Genomic DNA, 18,369 nt, shown 5'->3' on the forward strand with positions numbered 1-18,369 from the left:
CCCTGCGGGGCTAATAATGATCTCAATCCCCGAACTCCTGCCTTTACAAGGACAGTCCACAGCTACCCCTACAATATAACAAGCCCTGCACTCTCCCTGTTAGAAGGTCCCAACGTGTTTCTTTGCAAGCAGGATCATCAGGGGACTAGCTTGCATGGGAGATAAAGTGCTTCAGTGCTAAAGATAGAGCTGCCATCCTCTATGCAGTCCAGCATAGAGGGTGGCAGCTCTATCTTTAGCACTGAAGCACTTTATCTCCCATGCAAGCTAGTCCCCTGATGATCCTGCTTGCAAAGAAACACGTTGGGACCTTCTAACAGGGAGAGTGCAGGGCTTGTTATATTGTAGAGGTAGCTGTGGACTGTCCTTGTAAGGGCAGGAGTTCGGGGATTGAGATCATTATTAGCCCCGCAGGGATTGACAGGGAATTGTCTCCTGAAGTCGTGCGATAACGGACTTTTCCATAGAAGCACCACTGGGGTTCCAGTTCTCCTATCCTCGACAAATTGGTGAGATTGTTCCATTATATTTATATTCTCCCAATTATTTGTACTCCCTTTTTTCATTATTGATTTTTCAGCATATGATTGACTGCTAATATTAATGCAACCAAGGCACCTGTTTAATTGTTTGGGTACTTGGTAAATGCCACTGGTTTATGCTTTTTTTCAGTAAACCAGGTTCCTTGGTTTTAAATGTTGGAACACTGGACTACTGCCAGTGTCCTTACAGAAATCCTTAATAGTACTTATCTATGTATGGTACGTTAATTTTGAACATACCTAGTGGTACTTTTTATTGACACTTTTTTGGTGACACTTGTTTCATATATTTCTTATCATTATTTATTAAAAGTTATGTTTTAATTCCTTCTTCAGCCACCTTCTAATCACTGGTGACAAGAAAGGGAACCAGTAAGTCAATGGTGTTATTGATCTTCGTGGCCCTGAGATGAAAGGTCACTTCGACCCAGCCTACGAAAGGGATTTCGGTCTGATTGACAGCTTTGCTGCAGATTTCTACCAGTCCTATGGATGCAGGCAGGTGTGTGGCAGATGGCACCTCCTCCTTAGGATGCTAGCTTGGGCACCTGTCTCCAACAGTGCTTTCACCAGGAGTCCATCTAACTTGCATTGAATAAAGCACCTTTCACCGATTAGGCTGATGAGGCTATCCTTACTGACTGAGGAATCCACTTGTTCACAATAATTCATATTATGACTTCCACACTCGGCAATAAGTAGCTGATGCCCTATCTCTCTAAACACCTGTTGAAGATGGTCACACCTGAGGTAGTGCTGATGCAGTAGTTGCATCTCCAAAGCCATCCTGGAGGTTGGTGGTGTTTGTGTTCATTTTGGGGACCTCATCTGTGTTAGTTGAAATTTTGGTAGATTCCTGTACGGCTGCCCACAAAGTTATTATTTACTCTTTCAATTCCTGTAGCTCTGTCTGTGGAAGGAGTTCCCCACTCTTAGTGATTGTCACCACCTATTCTGACTCTTCAAGGCAGATTGAGTCTCTAAATCCTTAGCTATCAATTCCTTAGATAAATATATTTTTGTTGTACTCACATGCAATGCGTCCTCAGATAGTTCCAACTCAGCCACACTGACTTGTAATAAGAGTCCAGGAGAAACAGAGTTTATTTTCTCTGAAATTTTGTATTTAAGCACAATGCAGCAGGTGGAAAGAGTAATCCCAAACAGAGAAGTACACATGTACATCCAAAATGGCTGCAGCAAACTGATAATGAGAAAGAAGGGAGGAGCAAAGGATGACATCATCCACTACAGGAGAGAAAAAGGGACAAACTTCAAAGGGCAGAGCTTCTCCCTAGCAACAGTGTAATGAAATGCATAACATAGAAAATGCATAACAAGTTGTTCCCATTTATGGGACACACCACCCCTCCATTCTTCACCCTCAGCTCGGTAGTGAACTGTGTTCATTCCTGAAGGAATGTCCCCATAACGTCAATCATCTTCTCTCTCCTAGCTCATCTGTTTGTTAATGGCTGTTAAGAGATATCTGCGGGAGCGTGCCTTAAAGATCTGTTCTTCTGACACCTTTACATGTTCCACTACTGCACTCAATTCCGCATACGTTAATTGGAGAAGCAACTCACTGATGCTGTTAATCTGTGTTTCCCCATCCCCAGCTGCCTGGTTCTGATATTGTGCTTTTTCAATATTGGTCCCCCTTAATTGGTATATCAGAGTTAAGTTGAGGTGCTGTGCTGAAGTTTAATTCAATAGCTGTCCTTCTGCTCAACTACAGTTTTATTCCCTCTCAATATTCCCCGTACGGTCCATCAATGTTGTTTGTCCGCCGCTCAGTATAGGGAGGCACGGAAACGTAAACATGATTTCTTTGGAATTTTGAAGGGATTTCAATCAGCATGCATCCTTCAAATTTGGTTGATGCAACAGCTTCAAAGCACAATGCTATATAACACTGTTCCAGGGAGAGGTAGATAGTAAGACTTTAACCAGGCTCCTTCTTTTCATATAATGCTTCCAGGCAAACATACATGAAAGTCTTTTCACAGAAAATTTCTCTTCACACCTATCCATTACTAATCCTATAGTTGTAATGTTAAATAAAGACAAGGCCAGAATAAAGTCTTTTAATGAAATAAAACACAATACAGTTTTCCCATTTTATTATTTCTCCTATTCCATGCAACGCCCTCGATCTCCTGTAATAAAATTAAAATAATAAACCAACAATATACCATACCTGTGCATCGTTCTGTTCCATGCTGTAATCCAAATCTGGGGGCTAAATAGTTTTCAACCAGGACGGTGCCAATATGCGACCATCCCGGCTGAAAACCACTGGTGAATGAGCTACAGAGAGCGCAGCATCATTCACCAGAGGTGACATCAACACTGGCTATTTCCCACGGTTTAGAAGTCAACTCAGTTCAGGCCAGACCGCTGGTGAATGATGCTGCACTCTCTGTAGCTCATTCACCAGTGGTTTCCAGTCGGGACGGTCGCATATTGGCACCATCCTGGTTAAAAACTATTTAGCCCCCAGACTTAGATTACAACGTGGGACAGGACGACAGACAGATATGGTATATTGTTGGTTTATTATTTTATTTTTATTACAGGAGATCGAGGGCATCGCCTGGATTAGGAGAAATAATAACATGGGAAAACTGTGTTGTGTTTTAGTTAATTAAAAGACTTTATTCTGGCCGTGTCTTTATTTAACATAACAACTATAGGATTAGTAATGAATAGGTGTCTTATATAAGCCTCTCCATTACTAAGCTGTGGGCTTGATGTCACCTTTCAGGTGATGTCAAACCCATAAATATTACCCCATTTGCCATCGCTACAGGGCAAGTGGGAAGGGCCGGGCAAAGCACCAGAAAAGGCGCATCCAATATATGTGCCTTTTCTGGGCAGCTGCAGGCTGCTGTTTTTAGGCTGGGGGCTATATCAATGGCCCCTTTCAAGTCTGAGAATAGCAGCCCCCAGCTGTGAGCTTTAGCAAGGCTGTTTGTCAAAAATGGGGAGGACCACACGCCTTTTTTTAAATTAATTATTTAAATAATTAAAAAAAACAGCATGGAGACCCCTCTATTCTTGATAACCAACCTTGCTGAAGCTGACAGCTGTGAGTTTTGTCTGGTTGGCTAATAAAATAGGGGGGAACCCACGTCGGGTTTTCCATTAATTTATTTCAGAATGATTGCAGGTGGCGGCTGTGGAATGCCCCATCCACGGTACCTTTTGTCACTGTTATTAGCAACAGCAGGTGTCAGATGATGGGGTAACAGTCCCAAAAGCCCCCACCTGCTGTCGTTCAGACTTTAATTTAACGCTCATCATTGTCCTCTTCTCGCCGGCAGAGCAAGGGAGAATGCTGACAGCCGGCATCAGCACCAGCCGCCAGGGAACAACGCTTATAGTAGCGCTTCTTCCCCGGAAGCTGTCCGTGTAACACGGAGGACATCAAAATGTGTTCTCCGTGTGCACGTGTGCAAGACATTTTGCCGTCTGTGAAGAGGGCAAAAAATGGACATGTCAGCATGTTTTGCCCATGGACACACGGTCCGTGGAAACACACTGACATGTGCATAGACCCATTCATTTGAATGGGTCTACGTGTGTACGTGTCTCCAATACATGTGAAAACTTACCACAGGTACCGGAGACAGGGATGTGTGAAAGGGGCCTTATATTGCAAAACAGAGATTGCTTCTGGACCATCTTGACTGCTTCCATGCTTCCAGACACTAACTTCTCTGAATTATCTGGCCTCTGCAGCTTATAATCTTTATTTTTTTTATAATAATCATTATTTTTATATAGCGCTAACATATTCCGCAGCGCTTTACAGCTTGACTTGGTTCAGCACACACATCTTTCTCTGATACTGCTTCTTCTTGCAGATCCCAGACACAACTACTGCTTCCCAGTATCCCCTGGAGCCATAATGACCACTACCTGTCCTTTCTTCTATAACTAATTTAACCCCACTAGTTGCTGGATGATTTTAAATCATCATCAGCACAGCTTCTACTTGTTACACTTAATTAATTATTAAATCAGTTAAACATTGCCTTGTTAGATATTTATGCAAACATTAAAGTGTGTAACAACAGATAACACAGACCACATCAAAGATCACAAGAGGCACAAAAGGGATATCGGGGAAATGAACAGTGACTGCCAGGTAAAGGTAGGTAGAAGTAATTGTAGTTAGGTGACTGAGAAACAATCCCATGGTGATCAGATAGATATTTGTTTATCTTGTCATACATCAAGGCCCAGGAACTATTCTATTCTAGTGTTTAGATCAAAAGAGGAAGGTGGGGATGTCTGTTTCCACTATCTTGCTATAAGACAATGGGCTGCTTTTAAGATATATAAAAGCAGTTTTGTAGCATGTATCCTACAGAAGATGGTGTAGTTCAAGAGGTATGTTAAGAGGTCTATGGGGATTTCCCAGTCAAGGACATTTCAGATAAGAAAGTTTATTTTAGTGTTCATCACCACTATAAAAAGTATATATTTCATTTTAGGACTTATCAGTGTGGTACAACTTGGAGGTCAGGCTGCAATGATGCAGCTTGTAACAGTAGCAGTAATGGTAAGTTACTCATTCTTTTATATTCAATTCTCAATAACTTATACACAATATAATGTAACCTTGTCATGCATTCAGGTAGTGCATGTGGTACATGGACTCACTGTGTCACGGGGCGGGCTAACATAGGAAGGGCATAGATAAGTGGCTACCTGGTGTTCACTGGAGCTCCTGATGGTGGTGTCAGGTTTGAGCTGCAGGTAGCTGCTGATTACTACTCCTAGGCAGTCCCCGGTACTACAGCTGCTAACCCCAAGGTTCAGGTTCATGGACATGAACTTAGGCTCCATTCAGACTACTCCTTGGGCAGGACGGATACTGACTAGTGTTGAGCATTCCGATACCGCAAGTATCGGGTATCGGCCGATATTTGCTGTATCGGAATTCCGATACCGAGATCCGATATTTTTGTGGTATCGGGTATCGGTATCGAAACAACATTAATGTGTAAAATAAAGAATTAAAATAAAAAATATTGCTATACTCACCTCTCCGACGCAGCCTGCACCTTACCGAGGGAACCGGCAGCGTTGTTTGCTTAAAATTCGCGCGTTTCCTTCCTTACGTGAAGTCCCGGCTTGTGATTGGTCGCGTGCCGCCCATGTGGCCGCGACGCGACCGATCACAGCAAGCCGTGACGTAATTTCAGGTCCTTCAGGATTTTAAAATTACGTTCCGGCGTTGTGATTGGTCGCGTCGCGGTCACATGGGCGACGCGACCAATCACAAGCCGTGACGTCACGGGAGGCTGGACACGCGCGCATTTTAAAATGCGCGCTTGTCCTGCCTCCCGTGACGTCACGGCTTGTGATTGGTCGCGTCGCCCATGTGACCGCGACGCGACCAATCACAACGCCGGAACGTAATTTTAAAATCCTGAAGGACCTAAAATTACGTCACGGCTTGCTGTGATTGGTCGCGTCGCGGCCACATGGGCGACGCGACCAATCACAAGCCGTGACGTCACGGGAGGCAGGACAAGCGCGCATTTTAAAATGCGCGCGTGTCCAGCCTCCCGTGACGTCACGGCTTGTGATTGGTCGCGTCGCCCATGTGACCGCGACGCGACCAATCACAACGCCGGAACGTAATTTTAAAATCCTGAAGGACCTGAAACTACGTCACGGCTTGCTGTGATTGGTCGCGTCGCGGCCACATGGGCGGCACGCGACCAATCACAAGCCGGGACTTCACGTAAGGAAGGAAACGCGCGAATTTTAAGCAAACAACACTGCCGGTTCCCTCGGAGAGGTGAGTATAGCAATATTTTTTATTTTAATTCTTTCTTTTACACATTAATATGGATCCCAGGGCCTGAAGGAGAGTTTCCTCTCCTTCAGACCCTGGGAACCATCAGGAATACCATCCGATACTTGAGTCCCATTGACTTGTATTGGTATCGGGTATCGGTATCGGATTGGATCCGATACTTTGCCGGTATCGGCCGATACTTTCCGATACCGATACTTTCAAGTATCGGACGGTATCGCTCAACACTAATACTGACACAGAGTCACAGACAGGACTGGATTTGGAGACTAGCAGTCCAGATATATGGAGTACACATTCATTCACTGGCTGCACACAGACCAGGGGAGCAGGGTCAGACACTGGCCACACATTGACAAGGGGATGAGGTTCAGGTACTAGACATATATGGACCAGGGGACAAGTTTCAGACACTGTCCACACATGGACTAGGGATGAGGTTCAGGCAATGGCCACACAATGATCAGGGGTTCAGGTTCAAAATCTAGCCACACATGGACCAGGGAACCTAACAACTCACTAGTAGCCTACTTCACTCAGTAATGACTCAATGTTGCTTAGGCACCTCTCTATTGGTGAGGGTGCCTTTTATACTAATTGCCTCCCAAACATTGTCACACACACAACAAAAGGAAGAAGAGAGCACGCTGGGAACCACTCCTCAAAACCGGGGCAGTGAGTATGCTGGTGTCCCTGGATGGAAGGGGAACCATGCAGGGGCATCAGCATTAATATTACATACTTGTCATTGGAATTTCTCCATTTATGATCTGGAGAGAACCCATAACTGTGTAGAGTAAATCAAATACTTACCCATTGCTTTCTTCCACCATTTTCGATGCTGCTTCAGTCCACACTGTGTCTTCTATATGGACCGGAGGTCACTTTCTCCATTTAAGACTATAAGACTCAGATGAAGGCTCACATAGGCTTATATTAAGAGAGGAAGTAATGGTTCACAGTGTGAGCTAGTAATAACGAGCTGTGGTCACATGATGCAGGAGTTGTCCTTTAACCCCTTAACAACCACCGATATGCCTTTTAATGGCGGCAGTTAAGCATACTTATTCCTCAGCACCGATTTTTAAGAAATAAGATTATAGCGCACCCCAGTGTCAGAAATTCTCCGGGGTCTTGGCTACTGGGGGTAGCTGAGACCCCGGAGAACATGATTCTGATCAGTTTTTGCCGACCCCAGTGTTGTGATCACAGTTGTGGCGACCGCAAAAAAAAAAAAGTCTGATTTCCCATTTAATTTTTCTCTCTTCTGCTATGCTCTAGCACATCAGAGGAGAAAGAAATTGGGTCCCCCAAGCCCCCCTGGTACATTCGGTGTTCCTGCATCCTCCTGCATCCCCCGGCATTTCTAAATTTTGTTGGAAAAATGAGAAATGGCTGGTCAACTTTTAACCCTTATAACGTCCTAACAAAGAATAATTATGTTTCTAAAAGTGTGCTGATGTAAAGTAGACATGTGGGAAATGTTATTTATTAACTATTTTGTGCGTTATGACTCTGAGTTAAGGGCGTAAAAATTAAAAGTTTGAAAATTTTGCAAAAATTTTGCAAACATTTTTTCATAAATAAACGCAAGTCATATTGAAGAAATTTTTACCACTAACATGAAGTACAATATGTCACAAAAAAATAGTCTCAGAATCAGTGGAATCCATTGAAGCCTTCCAGAGTTATAACCACATAAAGTGACAGCAGTCAGAATTGTAAAAATTGGCTTTGTCACTAAGGAGTTAAGTCTACTATACTTTTCTACACTATCTTGCTAGAATCGTGGCAATACCTTCATCATTTTTCTTTTTCTTTATAGTTTCCAGTAGGTTTAAGTGTAGCTGCAAGTGTCAGAGTGGGAAATGCATTAGGAGCCGGAAAAGTGGAGCAAGCTAAAAAATCCAGTAAAGTTGTAATATGTCTTGGAGGTAAGAAACTATTGATTTTATGCTATGCTCACACTGCTATGTAACGCGGCCGAGTGCTATCCGATGTTTTATCTATGGGGCAGTGCAGATCTGAGATTATTTTGTCATGCCGATTTGCTATTCAAATCACGAGCATCCATTCAAGTCTATAGGTGCATGTGAAACATGGGACTGCACTCAAATTTCATCCATGTGCAGTCCGATGTACGCTCACAGACACAATGCAGAAGATGGAGAAATTAGGTTCTCCCTCTTTTCCGCACCTGTGATGCAATGCTCTCTCTTCAGAATAGCCAGAACACCTATGTTGATTCTTGTTTATTTCCAAGGGTGCCTCCATTTGACAAAAGAGTATCAGAAATGGACCATCTGATATTTGAAAAATGCAGCCTCTCCTGTTGATTTCCATTTTCTTTTGTATAAGTGAATGCATAGGTGTCTGAATTTTTAAAAATTAGGGAAGAAATAACACCAGGAATTACAATGGCAAAAGGCAAGCCGGTAGAGGCAGTAAGATACTATGAGCAATGTTTTACTGGGAAACTTTGGGTCCTGCATGTTTGTACATGTTACTTTGATACATATTATCTACCTAAACATTGTTTTTAAGAAGCACACCCCTTCATGGCAACAGTGCTCCGTAAAGGCAGTGACCTCTTAGAACAAGATAATATGTTCTGGATCATTGTAAAAATTGTTGAATACTCTTTCAGGACTGTACTAAAGAGTTCAAAATGTTGACTTGGCTTCCAAATTCCTCAGATCTCAATCTAAGGCCGGCATCACACTACCATAGAACATGAGTGAGTGCTATGTGAGAAAACATCACCTAGCACTTGGACCAGTGTTGATCTATGGGGCAGCTCACATCATAGTCTATTTTCTCAGGCGTATTCAGCATGTGTGCAAAATCAAGACTCGGCCAATACTTGCCAATGGAAGCCTATGGGTGCGAGAAAAAAAAAATTGCAAAGCACTCGGACCATGCAAGTGCTGTCTGATTTTTGCACATCGGTGTCCTTTGAAAAGCCAGCAATTCATGTGCCACATACAGTAAAATCACACTGACAGGATAGAATTAAAATAGATAGAATAGATATATACACATAGACTGCATAGATATATAGATGTCGGTGACACACACATATGTATATGTATTTATATTGCATAGATAGATAGAAGAAAAGTCAGAAATTCATGTGCCATGTACTATAAAATCACTTCATGAGCCGACAGAATAGAAGAGATGTATTACATACAGTAAATACAAATAGAATAGGTAGATATATAGATGTCTGTGACAAATAGAATTTGCAGTGTGTATGAAGCTTATTGTACATGTACAGTTGTGCTCAAAAGATTACATACCCCAGCAGAATTTTTGCTTTCTTGGCCTTTTTTCAGAGAATATGAATGATAGCACCAAAACTTTTTCTCCTCTCATGGTTAGTGGTTAGGTGAAGCAATTTTTTATCAAACTACTGTGTTTTCTCTTTTTAAAGGGAACCTGTCACCCCGTTTTTTCCGTATGAGATAAAAATACTGTTAAATAGGGCCTGAGCTGTGCATTGCAATAGTGTATTTTGTGGACCCCGATTCCCCACCTATGCTGCCGAAATACGTTACCAAAGTAGTCGTTTTCGCCTGTCAATCAGGCTGGTGTGGTCAGATGGGCGTGGTGTCTTCCCCCAGATCTTGCTTAGTTTTCCGTTGGTGGCGTAGTGGTGTGCGCATGTCCAAGGTCCCGAATCCATACTCTGCTTCAGGAAAATGGCCGCCGCGATCTCCATCTGCGCACGCGCGGCATCCCGCGGCCATTTTCCTGAAGCCGCGGCCAGCAGAGCGCCGCGTCTGCGCACGCGCGGCCAAAGGAAGATGGCCGCCCCCACCGATCACCAATGAAATAGCACACATCGCGCTCTTTTCACTCCCCTGTGCAGTGGATTCGGGACCTTGGACATGCGCACACCACTACGCCACCAACGGAAAACTAAGCAAGATCTGGGGGAAGACACCACGCCCATCTGACCAGACCAGCCTGATTGACAGGCGAAAACGACTACTTTGGTAACGTATTTCGGCAGCATAGGTGGGGAATCGGGGTCCACAAAATACACTATTGCAATGCACAGCTCAAGCCCTATTTAACAGTATTTTTATCTCATACGGAAAAAACGGGGTGACAGGTTCCCTTTAAATCATAATGACAACCAAAAACATCCAAATGACCTTGATCAAAAGCTTACATACCGTGGTGATTTTAGCCTGATGACATGTACAGACTTTGACACAAATTGGTTTGAATGGCTACTAAAGGTAACATCCTCACCTGTGACCTGTGACAAATGTGAGGAAAATTGTTCAGGATGCAAAGAAAAACCCACAAATAACATCAACTAAAATACTGGACTCTCTGAAAACTAGCAGTGTGGCTGTCTCAAGATGCACAATAAGGAGGCACTTGAAGAAAAATGGGCTGCATGGTCAAGTCTCCAGAAGAAAACCATTACTGCACAAATGCCCCAAAGTATTTCACTTACAATACGCAAAACAGCACAGAGACAGGCCTCAAAACTTCTGGAACAAGGTAATTTTTTTAGTTATGAGACCAAAATTGAACATTTTGACCACAACCATAAATATTACACTTGGAGACAAGTCAATAAGGCCTATGATGAAAGGATCACCATTCCTACTGTAAAACATGGAGGTGGATCACTGATGTTTTGAGGATGTTTGAGCTACAAAGGCACAACAAACTTGGTCAAAGTTGAAGGAAAGATGAATGCAGCAAATTATCAGCAAATACTGCAGGCAAATTTGCAATCATCAGCCCAGAAGCTGTGCATGGGACGTACCTGGTCGTTCCGACATGACAACGATCCAAAACATAATGCAAAGACGACCTGTCATTGGCTACAGCAGAACAAAGTGAAGGTCCTGGAGTGAATCTCCGAGCACTAAAAAATACTCGGAGGACACCCGAGCATGCTCGGGAAATCGTAACGAGTAACGAGTATATTCACTCATCACTAATAAGGTTCCATAAATACAATCCAGTATAGAATTATGCAAATGGTAAATGGATATAGTATCAGAAAAAATGTATACAAAATAGCTTCCTGTGTGTATATTCACAATAATTCTCATCCCTCTCGCTAAAAAAGACAAAGTACAACAGTTTGACATTTCACAAAATTCCAATGATTATCTAGTCAGATTTTTCATACACAGATGCAGAGAAAAAAAATGCAAAGAGAAAAAAAAATTCCCTGCAAATTTGAAAATTTAATTCATATAGACTAATAGTAATACAGGAGGTCTGGCTTAGAGTTCAAACCTGCTGGGAAGCTTGTATTAGTACATTTCCCGAACCAGCAATAATGCTACTCTTATCTCCTCCCCGATACATTGATGCATTTCCAAGAAGTGTCTTGAGACACCTGAAAGGGATTTTTTTTTTTTTTTATCTTTGTAGAAGGTATAGAACCCGCAACATATTCAGCCAGTCTAGATTTAAATCTATGACAGGTTGAGCCAACACATTGTAGGTTACAGCTGTCACAGGTTAAAACATAAACTACAAACTTGGTGTTCCAATTTAAAAATGTGAGAATGTTAAATTCTTTGGCTGAATGAATTGAAGAAAAGACCCATGATTTCATGACAAATTTGCAGGCATTACATCTAGGTTAGCCGCATTATAGCAACCTTGTACATCCAACCAAGTGTGTTTATTTAAAATATTGAATGTACTGGGAGAAAGTTTATTGGCTAATGTCATTGATTTCCTAGCTACAAATTTAACTCCTCCACTCAACACAGACGCCAGTTTTTTAAAAAGTTTCAAAAAGGTTTTATTGAAATTTCAACATCAACATTCATAAAGTGAAATTGCAATGTGAATGAACTCCCTCGCAGGGGAGTCTGCAACTGAGTAATATAAGAACACATATTCCTTATAGATATAAGGGAGGACAAGACAAAAACAACACAAGGGAAAAACATAAAGGAAAGGGAAAATTGTATTTACTTTTTAATTTATAACAAATGTTATCCCCACAGAATCAAATTGTTATGGGGACAGATGAAGAGTCTGACTCAAGTGTAAATTAGGTTGCAGATCCATCCAAGGGCCCCATATCTTAAAGAACTGATCCCACATATCATTTCTAGTGGCTTCAATGCGTTCATAGAACATAATGTTATTCATCCTTTCCTTAACCATACGTAGCGACAACGTGGTGTTCCTCCATTTCGAAGCAATGTGAATTTTAGTAGCCATAAAGAGAAAAGAAACCAACTTAAATAGGTTTTTAGAAAGAGCCAGGTGTCTCGCCCCCGCAGAAAAACAGAGGCGTCCAGATTGGTTTTTTTCCCCGCCAGTTGGTCAACTAGAAGGCTTATCTTTTGCCATAAGTTGGACACCACTGGGCAAGTCCACCATATATGTTTCATGTCCCCAGGTAGGTTACATCCCCGAAAGCATAAATTCGAGACATTGGGGAATATGCTATGGAGTTTAGTTGGCACTAGATAAGTCCTATGAAGGACCTTGATCGAGGTTTCCACTAAAGATGACTGGTGACTACCCTTAGTTAGTGTGTCACAACACCTCCTCCAGTTCTCCAACGTTAGCTCGACACCCAGCTCCTCCTCCCACAGTCTCATGAAACCCAACTTCTTCATATCATGGGGTGGGTTTATAATAGAATAAAGCAAAGATATTGTCCCCCTTCCCATTGGGTCTGAAAGGCATTTTTGTTCATAACCAGAAACAGGAACGGGGCGTTTACCATGAGTTAGGCTACCTGCAAAGTGCAAAATCTGATTAATGTGCATTATTTCTCTAATCGGGGGTTCAAACTTCCTCACGAATTCTGCTCTGTCCATCAGGACACTGAAAGGGTCACACAAGTGTTTTATCGTGGTAATCCCTCTCAATATCCACCAAGTGAACAAACGTGAGTCCAGACCAGGAGTGATCATCGGGTTACCTAATATGGAGGTTAATGGGGAGGGATCTGATTGCAGTGAATATTTGAATCTAACTCTTCTCCACAGATTGAAAGAGTGTGCAGTATATGGTGCTGTTATAAATAGTTGTTTGGGGATTTTTCCCGTAGACCACATAAGGCCTGGCAATGAGAGTGGCTTAATAAGATGTGACTCCAGATGAACCCATCTTGGCTTGTTATTTTGGGCGCATATACTTGTTAGTTGTGCTATTTGTGCCGCTTTATAGTATAGGGATAGATTTGGAAGCGAAACTCCACCATGTCTTCTATGGAAGAACATTAATTTTGGGGGGATTCTAGCCCTTTTATTCTGCCATATAAATTTAGAGATCGTGGCGTGAAGACCTGAAAACGTTTTAGCTGAAATCGGTATTGGGAGAGATCTAAAAAGGTACAAAAAACGTGGGAGGGTCACCATTTTTATTGTGTGGATCCTACCCAGCCAAGATAGGTTTAGCGAAGCCCACCTAGATAGGTCAGTGTGAAGATTCTGGATAAGTGGCGTGTAGTTCCATTTATAAAGGTTAGCTCTGTTTGTTGTAATATTAATTCCCAAGTAGGTTAAATATTTGTCCCTCTTTGTGAATTTAAATTGGGAGGTAATATTGTCCTGCATAGTTTTGCTGGTATTGATAAAGAGAGCTTCCGATTTATCTATATTAATTTTCAGCCCTGAAATGTCTTCAAATATATTAAGCAGAGATAGGAGATTGGGGATTGTTATATGGGGATTGGTAATAGTCAAAAGGAGGTCATCTGCAAACAAGCTAACCTTGTATTGATCACCTAAGTTAGTTAATCCAGTAATGTTCTGATTCGTTCTAATGGCTTCTGCCAAGGGCTCCATGGCCAGAGCAAATAACGCCGGGGAGAGTGAGCATCCCTGTCTGGTACCACGCTGAATAGATATGGGAGAAGGGCTCAACGTCGGGAGCTTCAGATATGCTGTGGGAAAGTCATAGAGTAATTTAATACATTCTATAAACTCCCGAGTGAAACCGAATTTAGATAGGACTTGAAACAGATAGTTCCAGGAGAGTGAGTCGAATGCCTTCTCAATGTCTAAGGCTAGTATTAAAAGTTGTTCCCTGCGGGAGTTTGCCGTGTGGATAAGGTTTATATTACGTCTGATATTGTCCGGGGCCTGCCTAGATGGGATGAACCCCACCTGGTCCTTGTGAATAAGGGAGGGCAATATGCGATTTATTCTACTTGTGAGAATTGCAGTGAATATTTTTAAATCCACATTTAGTAAAGAAATAGGCCTAAAGTTCTTGGTCAGTAAATGGTCTTTTTTTGGCTTAGGTAGAATTGTAACATGGGAAATCAGAAACTCTGGGGGCATTTTTGAGCCATGTAGGAGGGCATCTCCAAAGTTTTTGATGTGGGGCGAAAGAATTTCAGCAAATTTTTGGTAATAAATGGCCGTGAGTCCATCAGGGCCGGGGGCTTTTCCCTTTTTCAACGCTTTGATAACTGATTGGATCTCTTCCATAGATATTTCGGAGTGTAGTTGTTTAGCTATTGCATCTGTGATTTTAGGTAGGTGCAGGTTTTGTAGAAATTGTTGAATCGGATGGGGAGATAAGGGTTTGGGCTGGGTATATAATTTTTGGTAATATTCGTGGAATGTTCTATATATATTATCTGGGTGGGACGAAATCCTCCCCGAACCATCTTTTATTGAAAAAATTGTGTTGATCATTTCCCTAGAACGTAACTTGCGAGCTAATAGTTTGCTCGGCTTGTTAGCAAATTTGTAAAATTTGGCTCGCGTCCAAGTCAAGGCCTTCTCAGTTCTAGTGGTGAGGATGGCATCTAATTGAGTTTTAGTCTCCTGAATTTGTTTGGAAAGGTAGAGAGAGGTGGACATCTGGTTGGCTTGTTCTAATTTTGCTAATTTATTTTCTAATCTGGTTTGTAGTTCGGTTCTCGTTTTTTTCCTTTGAGCAGCCAACTTAATTATTGAGCCCGTTATAAATTTCTTGTGTGCCATCCAAATGGTTCCGGGGGATACATCACCAGAAGTGTTAAATTTAAAATATTCGATTAATTCGTCCTTAATTGTATTTGTGATCTCAGGGTCAGTAAGTAGTGATTCGTTAAGTCTCCATCTATATAAGCTAGAGGTGGACACATTGAATTTGAATACTGAAAGTACAGCGTCATGGTCAGACCACGCTGAATGTACGTGGCGTGAGAATAGGACTGTGGGAAGTGAGGTGGTTTTTGTCAACTGAAGATCTATTCTGGAGTATGTTTTATGAGCGGGAGAGTAGTACGTATAACCTCTATTATTACCGTTCATCTCTCTCCATATGTCTGCTAGGTGATGGTCCATTAATAATCGGGAGATTTTTTTCCTCTCATTTTTAGTGATGTCAGAACGTCTTATAGCATTGCTGTCTAATGTTGGATTTATCGTGAAATTAAAATCTCCGCACCATATCAGGTGCTGGAAAGAGTAGTTATCCAGCTTGTTTAAAATGGACGTAAAAACCTGAACTTGAGATGAGGCTGGGAGGTAGCTATTTACTAAACAAAGTTTTTGCCCTTGTAATGTGCCTAGTAAGATTAAGAACCTACCCTCATCATCTGGTAGGGAATTTGTTATCTGTATTGGGAAATTGTTTTTGAGGAAAATTGCTACTCCTTTTGTTTTACTAGTGCCTGAAGATGTAAAAACGCGAGAATAGGTCTGGTCAAAGTACTTTGGGCATGATGAGGTGGAGAAGTGTGTTTCCTGAAGACAAAGCACATCAGGATTCTGTTTTTTATAGTCCAGGAAGGCCTTTTTACGTTTGAAGGGGGAATTAAACCCCCTTACGTTATGGGATAAGACCCTACACATAGATGGGTTGAGTTAGTGTTGCATATAAAGGCTTACCCCTAAGTTTTCTCCCAACTCTGAACATCTCCCGGTAACGATCCACCTGGAACCCAAGCAAAGAAGTAGAGTATTTCGAGCAGACATCTACGAACCTACTTAAAGCAAATACAATAGAAGGGGGGGGGAGGAAGAAGACAAAACAAGACAACATAGAACAAACATTTATAATCAAATGGGCTAAAAGCCCCTGTAACTTAGTGAACTGGTGGTCCATATTATGTGGAAACAACCAGGCTTCACTAAAATGGGTAACGTGTGAAAACCCCGAACAAGTCCAGCCCCTTCGAATTGTTAAATATCACGGGTATCCATAGCAAGGCAATAATGAAACTTCATACAACCATAGGACCCCGTGAAAATATTTGCACCGACTATCCATTTCAAATTGGGGGGGGGAGGGAGGAGTAGGAGGGGAGAAGAGCGGGGGAGGGAGGGAGTGGGGAGGAAGGAAGGAATGAGGAGAGGTAGGGGGGAGAGGGTGGGGGGAAGGGGTAGTGGGGAGAAAGTGGGGGGGGTGTAAGGGGAGGGTTAGAGGAAAAAGAGAGAAGAAAAAAAAAAAAAAAGGGGGGGTAAAGGGAGGGGGTAAAGGTAGGAATATAAGTGAGCTCCTTGGGAGGTATCAGAATCCTCCAACTCCATCTGAACAACTCAAACCATTCTTTCTTAGATGAGCTTCCGCCCTCTTAGGTATTAAGCGCAGAGAGAAACAGTGATTGATGCAGTTAAATGGGAACGCCGCATTGTTCAATATCTTCAAGTGACATTCGCACGTTGGCTTCTTGTTACTCTTGAGACCTCTTTCCACTCCCTACTTGGTCTGGGTTTCCTCTGAGGCAAAGGTTGTGGATCTTCTGAAATCTTGAAACCCAATTGCTCAATCACACGTCTTCCCTCCTCAAATGATCGACATGTAAAGTGCTTATTATCGTGGGAAAAAGACAGAGCGAATGGGAAGCCCCATCTATATCTTATCTTGGCAGCTTGCAGAGTTGTAGTGAGTGGTCTGAACTCCCTGCGCCTGTTTAGAGTGGCAGGTGCTATGTCAGCATATAGATGAACTGAGTTTGGAACACCTGGGAGGTTTGGGGAGTCCCGAGCTGCTGTTAAAATGAGGTCTCTGGTCTCTTCATAGTGTAATTTCAAGACTACATCCCTTGGAGTATTATCAGACCTTGGCTTGCCCAGTGCTCTGTGTATCCTAGTGATGTGTAACGTGGTCGGGTCTGCCTGTGGGAGAAGGGCAGAGAACAGACCAGATGCAGTCTCTTTCAGTGACACTATTGATTCAGGGAGACCCCTTATGCGAAGATTGCTTCTCCTTGATCGATTTTCATAGTCCTCACACTTAATTTCTAGCTCATGAATGCGCTCCATTTGTTGTTTTATTTGTTCCTGATCTTCTTCAAGCGCATCTGCCACCGTATCCATTTTGTCCTCTAGTGAGGAGGTGCGCTGTAGTATCTCCTGCATTTGTGCCGTGACTGATTTCATAGCAAGAGTCAGCTCCTGCCTGAATGTCTCCTGGAGAGTTTTTATAAGAGTAGCTGTAGGCACCACGGTGTCCTCTTGTGCCATCCCCTCCTCGTCATCCCCTGCAGTGTCCTGCCGCGTGGCGAGGGTGTTAGTGATATCTGGGGTTGGAGCCGTGGCCGCCATTTTGGAGCTGCCAGAATCGGACAGCAGATCTGCTATTGAGCGGCTTGCCGGCTGAGAGGAGCCACCTTTCTTTGGCATGGTAGCTTGCCGGTGTTCAGGATAGGAGAAGGGAACTCCGAAGTCCTTTTTTGTAGTAGTCGGCGTGCTAATAGGGGTAATTATGGACTTAACGGGAATCGAAGCTCATTGCCGCCAGACCGCCTTCATCTAGCCTCGGGCATGTGCCCCAAAGTATACTGATTGTGGTGTTAGTATTCAGAGTCAGTAAGAGGGTATCAGGTGGTTAGATAAATGGCTTTCGGGCAGCAGGAAATAAAGTGTATATATGGGCTGCAGATGTAAAGCAATCCCAGCCTAGGATGCAGCTCCCCTTATTTATGCTCACTGGTGGTAATGTCCACACCTCCCACCTGTAGTTTATCCAGCTCCGTAGGTGGTAAGCGGGTGGGTATGGGGCAGCAGGAGATGATGTGCAGCTGTAAGCTGCAGATGA

The 18,369-nt window shown here is 42.8% G+C and overlaps 1 protein-coding gene across 6 annotated transcripts in view; it reads left to right on the forward strand.

Moving 5' to 3' along the window:
• LOC143816127 (multidrug and toxin extrusion protein 2-like) overlaps window positions 1-18,369 on the forward strand; it is a 372,861-nt gene that overhangs the window by 227,042 nt on the left and 127,450 nt on the right. For all 6 annotated transcript variants that reach the window (XM_077296137.1, XM_077296136.1, XM_077296138.1 and 3 more), the window contains 2 exons: window positions 5,045-5,112; window positions 8,204-8,312. In XM_077296137.1, coding sequence (XP_077152252.1) covers window positions 5,045-5,112; window positions 8,204-8,312 — 177 coding nt within the window. The remainder of the gene's footprint in view (window positions 1-5,044; window positions 5,113-8,203; window positions 8,313-18,369) is intronic.

The sequence above is a fragment of the Ranitomeya variabilis genome, chromosome 3 (genome assembly GCF_051348905.1).
Source record: "Ranitomeya variabilis isolate aRanVar5 chromosome 3, aRanVar5.hap1, whole genome shotgun sequence".
Taxonomy (NCBI): Eukaryota; Metazoa; Chordata; class Amphibia; order Anura; family Dendrobatidae; genus Ranitomeya; species Ranitomeya variabilis.